We start from the raw sequence: 12,196 nt of genomic DNA on the forward strand, positions 1-12,196 counted from the left end.
CTTTTGAGTTGCAGAGTGGAAGAGCTGGGGGTTGCAAGAATATTGATGCAATTTTTCTTGGAGGAGTTGGCCTGTAATTGTGATTAATGACAGTTGCTTTCACTATCTGGAAACAGACAGACTGGTTTGTCTGCCTACAATCATGCTGTGATAAATAGAGCTATTTTAACTCTGGTTTTGTGTATCAAAGAAAACAGATGTAGTCTGGAACTGGAGGCTATCAGAAAATATAAACCTGCATAACTGTATCTTCATAGTGCTTGTTTTATAACTGTCCAGCTGGTCAGTTTAAACAGCAAGGTTTATGTCAGCCACATATTTCACTTTGTGACTTAAATTTTAAACTGCTCATTTGCTAAAATTGAAACTGTCATTGTCAGAAAAGCAAATACTCTGATTAATAACATTGATATCTTTACCTAACTAAATTATTCACCGGACAGCTATTTTTAGCTCTTTTATGGTCTTAAAAAGAATCTAATAATATTTTAAAGTAAAAGAAGACCATTCAAAAGGAGCTGAACAGAGCATCAGCTTTGAGACCATTGATAAAAGCTTGTAGGCATAAAAATTAGAAAAGAACAAGCAAAGTTATTTCTATTTTTATGCTTGATGGTTAATGTGGAATATCCCAAAGAATATATAAACAGAGTCAGGAAGATGTAGAATATAAGCTCACATAGAGAAATTAATTGAATTTCTGTATGCTTCCATCAGAATGATATTTGTACCATTCATAAGGAAATGAAAAGACTTGGAAAAAAATAATTAAGCCAAGTAAACCAAACTGAAAGAAACATAAATTGCATGTTTTCCCTCGTTTGTTATAACTAGAATGTGCCTATAAATCTACAAGTAAACACACTGGATGGTAAAAGACAAAATTTATACTTGGACATGATAAATTACATAGGACCCTAACATTCACACAGTGAGACCAAAGGAGGATATTCTTGGGAGAGGCGCATAAAGGTTCAATAGCTATGTGCATATGATCTGTATATATAAAAAATGTCTTTCAAAATGGACTCTAAGAAATAGAAACAACTTTTGTTATGTTGCTTTTTTTTCTCCTTTGTCACTGTTTTTGATTTCTGTACCTTTTGTCTTGTAAGTTTATGTGATTTGGGGAGGGTAGGGAAGAACATAAAAATGGTGGGACAAAGGGTGAACAAATGCAGCAGTAGACAAAAGCATTGTCTACTCACTAGACATAATTTTGAAAATGAACTATATAAATTGTGGGGGAATAGGGTCGGGAGGGAACAATTAGGAGAAAATAAGGGAAGAGATGACACTTCAAAAAGCAATGTACTCATTACCTGACTTACATAACTGCAACTCCTCTGTACATCACCTTTACAATAATAATTAAAAAAAATTTAAAACAGGCATATTGAAACTGAAATGTAAAAAACACCACTTACAGTTGCTCAAAAGAAAATGAAGACAGATGCCGGTGGCTCATGCCTGTAATCCTGGCTAATCAGGAGGTTGAGATCTGAGGATTGCAGTTCAAAGCCAGCCTGGGCAGGAACATCTGAGAGACTATCTCCAGTTAACCCCCAGAAAACTGAAAGTGGTACTGTGGCTCAAGTGGTAGAGCACTAGCCTTGAGCTGAAAAGCTCAGGGACAGTGCCCAGGCTCAGAGTTGAAGACCCACAATGGACCAAAAAAAAAAAAAGAGAGAGAAAGAAAGAGAGGGGGGTGGGGAAGGAAGGAAGGGAAGGGAGGGAGGGAGGAAATGAAGTACTCATAAATCTAGTATACATACACACACACACACACTCTTAGGCATATATCTGACAAAATAGCTACAAGATTTATATTCTAAAAATTGTAGAATTCTGGTAAAAGAAAGCTAGTAAGACCTAAACAGATAAACAGAGTATGGAGTATAGAATGTATAGAGTTCATGGGCTGTTAACCAACTTAATATAGTAAAAATATCAGTTCTGTCCAAAACCGTTCATTTATTCATTAATTTACTCATTCATTTTTACCAGTATGGGGGCTTGAGTTCTTGCTTAGCTGTTTTGCTTTTGGCTGATGAGGTGGTACTCTTATCACTTGAGGCTTTAGTTGGACATAACGGTTTTTAGTTTTGTCTGCCTGGCCTGTATCTGAACTTGGATTCTCAGATCTCTGCCTCCCTAATTGCTAGGCTTATAGGTACAAGCTACTGTTATATGGCTCAGTGTTTAAATATTGCCTATCTAAATTTCAGCAAGAATTTTTTGTTACTATTTCAGCAATAATTTTGAGGAATGATTCTTGCAAAAAGTATATGGTAAAGCAAGAGAATTAGAGAACTAAAGCAAATTTGAGAAAAGACAAAGTAAAAGTAAACAAGTTTTTTTTTTATTTCAAGCCTTACTATAGAGCTTAAGACTATATAGTACTATATAGTAGTCAACATATAGTACTAATATAGTACTATATAGTAATTAAGAAAATGTTGTATTGGAACAGAACAGAGAACACAAAATTAGACCCACACAAATACACCCAGCTGACTGACAAAATAACAGAAGCAATCCAAGGAGGAAACATAGCCTTTTTAAGAAATGGTGCTGGAGCAATTGTACACAGAAAGAACAAATGGTGTTAGAAATCACACATCTGAGATCTCAAAATGGGTAATGAACTTAAATGTAACATGTAGAATTCTGAACTTGTAGAACAAAAGCATAGGAGAAAATCTTCAGGATTAAAGAGTTTCTTAGGTTTAAATTGGTCAGCAAAAGGGAAAAAATAATTCAGGGAAAACTATATTTAATCAAAAGTAAGTTTTACCATGAAGAACTCAGGAGGAAGGAAAGATAGACCACAGAATGGGAAAGAAGATGTACAAACTACATACCCGACACAGACATATCTACCTTAAGAACTTAGTAGTAAAAGGCAAAAATATTCCAATTAAAAATGAACAAATGGCAGGAAGAAATATTTCACATCAGTTTTATTCATAATAGTCAAAACAGCCCAGATGTTCTTCCTCTGGTGAATAACTAAACAAAGTATAGTATAGTACATCTATGTCATGGAATACTACTGGACAGCAAAGAGAATGAGCTGTTGTAATGTGAACTGCTTGGCTGAACGGGCAAGGACTTGTGCTGGGCTGGTGAAAAGGCAGTCCCCCAAATGACATCCTGCTGCCTTTCATAACACTTTTGAAATGATAAAATTGTAGAAATGGAGAGTAGACTACTAGTAGTTTCCAGGAGTCAGGGCTGGGGAGGAAATAACTATAACTAGGAAATAAATAAATCGTATCAAAAATTTATTGTGAAAAATTTATATATATATAAATTTCAGATTTCACCTCTTTTAATCTTTCCAAAACCCTCCTACTTATTGGGTTTCATTGTGCTATTTTCATATGTATGTATATTTCAGTCATGTTCATTGTCATTCCCCATCATCCTCTCCTTTCTCCCTCCTGTCTTCCAAACAGTCCTTTTGAATCATGTCATGCCAAATTGTGTGTGTGTGTGTGTGTGTGTGTGTGTGTGTGTGTGTGTGTGTGTGTGTGTGATATTTCCTTTATTCATTGGTTGTTGAGTACTTAGAGTTATTCTACAGCATGGCTATTTTAGATAGTGCTGCAGTGAACATGGGTATGCAGATACTGCTCTCATATCTGACTTATAGTCCTTCAATATATGCCCAAGAATGGTACAGCAGGATCATTATGGTAGTTGTATTTTTAGTTTGTTGTGGAGCCTCCTATTCATTTCTGTCACGTTTCCCTTATCAAGGAGCCCATCCTTACTAGCATCTGTTGTTTGTTTTCTCCCTTTTGAAAGGGGGCTGGCAGTACTGAGCTTTGAACTCAGGACCTTGCACTTGTTAGGCTGGTGCTTTATCACTCCAGCCTTGTTCTTTGTAGTTATTTCGTAGATAAAATGCAACAGTCTTTTCTGCCCAAGTTAGACTTAACTGTTATCCTTCAGATCTTAGCCTCTTAAGTAGCTAAGATTACAAGCATTAGTTACTGGCACCAGGCTATTTGTCTTCTTGAGGATTGTCATTCTGTTTGGGATGAGATGGTTCCCCCCCCACCCCTTCCTGGGGCTTGAATTCAGGGACTAGGGCCTGAGCTGTTTTTTCCCAACGTGAGTTCTCTACTCCATAGCTTTGCTTGTAGCTTTTTTTTGTTTTTTGGTAGTTTATTGGAGAGTCTCAGACTTTCCTCCCTGGGCTGGCTTTCAACCAGGATCCTTAGGCCTCAACCTCCTGAGTAGCTAGGATGACACTAAAGCATGTGGTCTCCGTGTGGTTTTAGTGTTACTTCCTTTATAGCTGAGATGTTGAACAATTTTTGTGTATTATTTGTACTTTTTTGAGAACTGTCTGTTCAGTTCATTTGTATTTACTAAGTGGGTTACATGTTTGGAGTTTCATTTTTCAAACTGGGAAATAATTTTTGAGACTGGGAATTAATGCTTTCTCAGATGAGTATTAGCAAAGTCATGATTTGATAGAACAGCTGTATCATAGGTTCAGATTTGAGGATTGACAGAAATTTTATAGGTAAAATTTTCTGCTCCCTGCCCTTCCTAACCATGCAACTATACATGCTCGGTATTAGATAAAGGTCCAATGACAACATTGTTTCTGTTGTCTCTTACCACCTGTTCATGAAAACTATGCCTTCAGAGATAACTTTAAGAGAAGATAGATAGCTTGAATAACCACTCCTCTTCAGACCTCTAAAGAGAACTTACTCTTCTTGGCACTTTTTTTAAAGCTCAACTAGCGTTCTACCCCTTGAGCCACAGCACCACTTCCGATTTTCTGGTGGTTAATTGGAGATAAGAGTCTCACAGAGCCGGGCACTGGTGGCTCACACCTGTAATCCTAGCTATTCAGGAGGCTGAGATCTGAGGATTACGGTTCAAAGCCAGCCCGGGCAGGAAAGACAGTGAGACTCCTATCTCCAATAAACCACCAGAAAACCGGAAGTGGCGCTGTAGCTCAAGTGGTAGAGTACTCGCCTTGAGCTGAAGAGCTAAAGGACAGCGTACAGGCCCAGAGTTCAAGCCCCACGACCGACGGAAAAAAAAAGTCTCACAGATGTTCCTGCCTAGGCTGGCTTTGAACTGTAATTCTCCGATCTCAGCCTACTGAGTAGCTAGGATTATAGGCATGAGTCACCAGTGCTTGGCTCTTTCTGACATTTTTATGTCTAAGATTCTTATAAGTAAGATATTTGTTTATCCAAGAATACCTGCACTCTATTATTATAGAATACTTTTTGTAGTTTTATAGTATTAGCAAACAGATAAATCTGATAAAGAGATTTTCAAATTTAACATCTTTTTTCTTTTTCTTTTTTTTTGTCAGTCTTGGGGCTTGGGCCTGGGCCTGGGTGCTGTCCTTCAGCTCTTTCAGCTCCAGGCTAGCGCCCTACCAGGTGAGCCACAGTGCCACTTCTGGCTTTTTTCTGCTTCTGTGGTGCTGAGGAATTGAATCCAGTGCCTCATGCATGCAAGGCAAGCACTCTACCACTGAGCCAACTTCTCGGCCCAAATTTAACATCTTTTAAATGATCTTAGGCAAACTTTATTTACCCAGAAGCTACATTGTATTTTTCAGTTTTAGCTTCAGCAATTCTAAATATATGTCCCATTTCATTATTCTTAACAAATGTACAAGTCTTCTTGGCTTTAGAAGCAAGCTTAGTGTTTAAAAAAGTTAAATTATATCAAGCTAAAAGAGACTTCTGTGACAAACAGACCCCAGATTTGTCTCTTTTAAGTGGAGCCTTTGGTGTTTTCTGCTAAATCTTCATTCCCTCAAACCACAGAGAGTTAACTCCTGATAATAATTAGTGGCTATGCTGACCAAGTCCACACTTTCCACAAACAACATCACTTCAATGCTGCCTTCACATATACATCTGTTTAATTTTTTTGTGCTGTTGATTACACTACAGAATATATTGTCCCTTAGAGTGGTTAACATCCAAATGTGAATAATGAGCCTTTGATTTCAAAGGATATCTCTGGAAGTTTCCGTTTTTTTCTCTTTCACAAGTATATATATATAAATTAATTGTATATTGGAGAACACATATACCCCCAGGGAAAAAAGAGAAAAAAATCCAACCTGTTTATCCAGTTGGTATGTATGTACAGCAATAGAAACAAAGTCGTAAAATGTGAAAGTGTGAGCCCTGTTTTTAATTTAAACTGCAAAAGGTCCTCCCCGGTATATGTTTAATAGTTGAATCCTCATTTTTGTATCTTATGCATCTAAGACTTTTAAATATATGAATACTGTGGGCATTCTTATTTATAATAGTTAATTGTGGAATACATGGTTCCTATAGCTTTTCTTTTTTTCAGAAATGGTGAACTTGGCTTTTTATAATGATGTTAACTCTAAGGCAGCAAAATTTAAACATTGAGAGAATCAGAGATCAAAAGTTAATAACAATAAATGCCACCACCTCAGATGATTCAGATGTAGAAAGGAAACAAGACTCTATGTGGTCCAAATGTACATGCCTTTTGAGCCAATAGCCATCATGCATTGGTATGCTAAAATAGTCTTAGGCTATCTGTTATTTGTTATTTTTATTCATTCTCCTTTCTCTGATGTAGCATGCTTCAGAAAATGAACATGTTTAAGCTACTAATATATAGATATGTGCACATGTGTGTTGCATATATACAAACTGTGTAGGCAGCTAATTTCTGAGTGCTTAACAGTTCAAGAATTGTTCAGGGGGATTTGAGTGTGATGGTGCATGTCTGTAATCCCCCCACTCAGGAGGTAGAGACAATAGGAGTCCAGCCTGAGCTAAATAGCAAAACTCTCTCTCTCAAAAAAAAAAACAACCCTCCCCAAAAGAATGTACAAGGGCATTATTGTGATTGTGTAGAAAAGTCTACTTAGATTGCAATGTCTTTTTTCTCTGGGTTTGGGCTTGTGTTGTTCTAGGCATCTACAGAAAGTTCTCCAGATCTCAGTATCATTTGCAGTAATTGTCTTATTAAGGCACATTGAGTGTTTTTAACTGAAGCTGTTTTCTACCTATACTCTCATTATACAATGTACTTGACAATTTGGTAAGCAAAACAAAACATTGCTAGTCTGTAATTGCAGTTTATGATTTTTAATGCCAGTCTAAATCTAGTCAATAGCAGAAATTCATATACCTGTTTACCACCAAGGAGTTAATTCTTTCATCAAGTATGTTTCTGAGGGGCCACAGCTATGTTGGCTACTTTCTACTTCACTAATCAAATGTATGTTAGATTGATTATTGTAAAAGTATAAACCATAGAAAATTTGACAAGATAGATGTGTAAATTATCCTTCTGACAGAACTAATGATGCACTCCAAGCACCTTCTGTTTTCTAGCGTTTGGTGAGAGACTTCATTAAATATGCAATGGCTTTTGGGTGGCTTCTCAGATGATGGTTGAGTTCCTTGTGGAATTGCATTCTTACTAGAGGTGTAAAACCAGCAGACAAGCTAGCTATTGGGCATCCTGCTGAGCTTCTAATGTGCTCCATCTTGTTGGAGCAGTTGTTTGCAATCTTTTCAGGACAATTACATCTATAACCATAGGACACATTCAGTGAAACTGTATTACAGATAACAGTGGAGACTGGCATTGATTGCTCTTCACCCCTCTCTATGTTGCCTCAGTATGAGAAGCATGTAGGAACATAGTAGGGCCACTTATATTTGTCTAGAGAGGTTGTTTTGATTTTTTAATCTCACAGAGCAAATCTGGAAATAACTAATTTTTAACATTTAAATATTAACATAGAGTATTAGAACTGAAGACTAGATTCTAATCCATTTAGAAAGTCAGAAAATTGAGATTAAAGCATAGTCATGGGTTACTCCTTAGGGAGATGGATGTTACATAAAAAGTTCAGGTAGCATATTTTTTAGATAGTAGATATGATTTGAATAGGAATTTGTATTGTTTAGTGTCTGGTTTAGTGCTTTCTTGAACAAAATTTTTTTTATTAAGTTGGTTTTTGTTTTTGTTTTGGCCAAACCTTATTTTTTCTATGTGAACACCAACAGTAATTTTACTTCCAAAAGCCAAGTAGAAATATCTTGCTATTTAAGGGTATCATGCTACTTATTATTTTGATGACAGTTTGATGATTTCATGGAAAACTTGGCACAAAAGATGGTTTGAGTCGAACTGAAATGGTATTTAAGGTTTCCAGGAGGGAGATGCCATGATATATTGCACAGCCTGATAAATGAGACTGCATTTTAGGATGACAGGCTCCATACTTTAATGAAAGAAGGTTTCTCATTTCAGTTGGCCAACTAAGTCACTGTTTATGACTGGATCATTAATGAACATTTGTGGAAAATGATGACCATTTGAATCATACTAATGCATATGTTTGAGAAGTGCTAACTGCAAAATAACACAACTATAAATTAAAAGTTACCCATTTGATACATAGTCAACATTTTGCTTTACTTTTCAAGGCCAAGAAGTCTTTTACATGTAAGTCTTTTACATGTATGTAAATAAACTTACATATATACATGTTACGTATACATATATACGTAACATGTGTATATGTAAGTTTATTCATTGCTTTCACTATATTATATATGTTTGTTAATGGGCTTTAAAATGATATATAGAAATGATATATATAAGTTGATATCAACTTATTTTCTTTATCAACTTATTTTCCTTAAGGTAATAAGACCAAGGAGGGACATTAGAGAGTTTTAAAAAACAAAAGGTTAAATTTAAGAGAGATTTAGGTATCTGATACTTTCAATGCCCCCAAAAAAATCATAAATGCAGAAAGTAACCATTTTTTGGGAATGTGCAATTTTATTTAGAAACATTGTGAAAAGAAAATATAAACAGACTTTACAACTAGTTTTCTTTCCTATAGACATAGCTAAGGTTCAGATTTTCTTATGTTTTTAAAGATCATGTTTCATAAAATATTTTAACGATCTGTATCTTGTCCTTTTTTGCATAGTGTACTCAGCAAATTCATTTCTATGTGGGGTTTTTTGTTGTCGCTAACATCATTTTCTCTGAAACATTGGTATGTTGGTAGTTAAGATACAATCAAATTTTTTAAATCCATGTTTTCATCCTACTGTTACTTGTAAAGTAGTCTGTACTCTCAGTCCAGGCTTTCTTTAATCTCTGTTTCATAGTTTATAGAGAAAGGAGACACTGAAACACAGACTTCCCCTGGGAATGCATTGCGCTTAATGAGCTTGATAGTCTGTTGGGCTCAATAAATCAAATAAAGCAAAACATTTCTCATTTTTTGAATAAAAACATTTATCACACAGTGTTTGTGCACTCATGGTCACAAGATTGATTGGTTCCTAGCATCATAGTGTATATTGAAGCATTTTTGATTTTGTCTTTCCAGTGGGCAAGTTACGGAAGCAGTGGCTAAAGGAAAGCATTTCTGATGTCGGCTTTGGGATGCTGAAATCTGTCAAGGAATATGTGGACCCCAGTAACATCTTTGGAAACAGAAACCTTTTATAAGTCCATTAACATCATTATAAAAAATAATACTTTTTATTTAAGTATTCATCTATGGTTATACCAGTAATCAAATATATCATGGACTGTATTCAGCTATATTTGTTTGTTAGTTTAAAATGTTTGTGTTCGTTCTGTACTTTGTTTTGTTTCTACACGTATGGGTTGACAGATGGTATTCCTCAATCTCTGTCACTATAGGTATATCAGCTTACATCCAATTGTTTGTTGTTGTAAATTTTAGTCTGGCAGCCCAAGGCTGCAAGTTATTTTAGAGAAAGGTGCTGCCAGCTGTCTTTTACTGATGCTTCCTCTTGGAGTAGAAAGGCAGATTTGGGTACCATCTATTGTTTTAGCCTTTTATTAAAAATGCACATTACTAGGAAGCTGTTACCTAAGGAAAGATTCCCCTGGGGAGTGATCTATGTATGTTTTTAAGAACATATTCGACTGGGAGTAGACCACTGAGGGAGTACATTCATGAATGAACATAGGCAACCTATTGGGATGCCATCATCTGTATGTTGCTTGGTTTACAGTTTTCTTTGAAATTACAACATAGTTACAAAACCTTAAATCACCAGTATGCAAATTATTCTAAGAGGACATATTTGTTCTCCATGTTTCTGTTTGAGTTGTGTTTGTATCACGGATATATATTCTAGATTGTGTTTGGTGAGAAAAGCTGATGTACCATTCATTGTAAGTGAAGAACAGGCTTCTGTGAAATGAAGGCCTTTATCCTCCCTAGCGTTCTGATATTTCTGCTGTTGCATGCTTGTTGCTGTGCTGCAGAGGAAGCTGCAACAGGAGCAGAACAAAGATCCTGACCCTATGTGACAAGTTGAAAGAATTTGTTTGGCTAAAGAAAGTCCTCATTTGGCTCTTGAATTTGAAAGCCTCAGCGATTTCAATGACGAAAGACCTTTTTTTTTTTTTAAAAAAATAAATAGCATGATAAATTTTCATATAAAAGTAACATTTCAGTTTTGTTCTTAATAAAGGTTTAATGCCTTGTATGAATTACTGGTTTAGCCTAAATTTTAAAAAATGTATTAATGCATATGCCATAATCAAAAGTTTAAAATATCCTGTTTCTTAAATTATAAAAACATTAATCACATTTAGCAAACATTTTTACATTCAACCTGATATTTTAAAAAAAAGTGAAATGATTAAATCACCATCAAGCTTCATGATTCACATTTGGAGATGGATTCTTTTCTTAATGCAATACCAAACTTTTGATAATTTTTTAAAATTAATATTTAATCAGATAATGTATGTGAAAATGCAGACGATCCTTTAAAAGGACTCACTGTCTGTGTATGTAGCAACAGCTCCAAAGTATTTTTGGGCAGTTTGATACCTTTTATATCTGAAATAGCCTTAACCAGAAAAGTAAAATTTGAAATTGACAAAATGTTATTTTTAAGACTTCAAAATGATGAATAATTTTTAACTATTAAAATTGGCCACAAATTAACAAAACTTAAACCTGTAGGCAAATCAAAATTATTAGTTTAACAACAAAAACTGAATATTTACTTTTTAGAACTTGTGTCTCTTTGTTGGTGATTTAGTTTGAATTATCAAATTTCCAACCGATATTTGCTTAATCCCTTGATTGTTTGAAATAGTTGGACACTTAATAAAAAAATGCCTCTGGAATTGTAAGATCTTCAGTTTCATAAAATGCATCTGTTCATTAAGGTGATTTCTAATTGGTGATCAAAATGTAAAATTTACTAAGGTACTAATATCTCACTGATTGTGTGTATTAATGTTACTAAATAATGTTTTAATAAAACAGATTTATTATTAGATCCATTCCTTTGCATGTGACTGGTACAGCATTCTTTCCCAGAGAGTTCAGCTTTTGTCACAGAGATCTGTATTTGATATTAGGATTTATAAATGTAATATCTGAAATTGTTGTGTTCACTATTCTATGTGAACCTTATGGAAGTTAGTGAAATAAATCTTTGTTTTCCTTTTTCCATGTATGCCAGGGTTCCCCAACCTTGATTTTATAATGGTGACTATATTTTATAGTTGGAATCATTTGTACAGGTATCATTATGAAGCACAGGAATGTTCATCGGTATTGTTTATTCTAACTTACTATATCAGAATGCCTTCCCCAACTTCTCACAGACTCAGTTCTGGAGGTGCCTCACTATAGTGGAGGACTATGAAAATGCACAGAGCACTTAACCCATGCCTCTTATTTCTGAAATATTTGAAAATGGCTTCATAAAGCTAGGAGAATATTGTTTATGTTAGGCTTTTTAATTCATTTTGAATAATTTTATTTAAAAATTTAAAAGCCCATAACCTAGTTGATTTTCAGTACTGGGTAACACTGACTTGTCTTTTTTAAGTTAATAATATTTGTAGTATCTTTCTTAAATTTGATGATGTTACCTGTGGATTGCGGTTTCAGTGGGAATGGGAACTTGCTACTAGTAAGAAGTAGCACTGATACTAAAGATTCAATGTGCACAGGCTTTATTGTGATTGCCTTAATGTTGGTATACAAGTGAATTTACTTTGGTTTTAAGTATACATGAGCCATTTCAGTTTAAAAATTGTGGAGGCCACATTTTATTGTTCTCAGTATTTGAACACAGCAAAGAGGATTAAGTTATTTCCTCTTGAGGAATTGGAA

At 35.0% G+C, this 12,196-nt stretch overlaps 1 protein-coding gene across 1 annotated transcript in view; it reads left to right on the top strand.

Annotated features, from left to right (window-relative positions):
* Agps (alkylglycerone phosphate synthase) overlaps positions 1-11,355 on the top strand; it is a 107,948-nt gene extending 96,593 nt beyond the window's left edge. Inside the window, exon 19 of the mRNA XM_013027544.1 lies at positions 9,407-11,355. Coding sequence (XP_012882998.1) covers positions 9,407-9,528 — 122 coding nt within the window. The 3' untranslated portion in view covers positions 9,529-11,355. The remainder of the gene's footprint in view (positions 1-9,406) is intronic.
* The last annotated feature ends 841 nt before the right edge of the window (positions 11,356-12,196 follow it).

This window comes from Dipodomys ordii, unplaced genomic scaffold, assembly GCF_000151885.1.
Source record: "Dipodomys ordii isolate 6190 unplaced genomic scaffold, Dord_2.0 Scaffold5, whole genome shotgun sequence".
In the NCBI taxonomy this organism is placed as follows: domain Eukaryota; kingdom Metazoa; phylum Chordata; class Mammalia; order Rodentia; family Heteromyidae; genus Dipodomys; species Dipodomys ordii.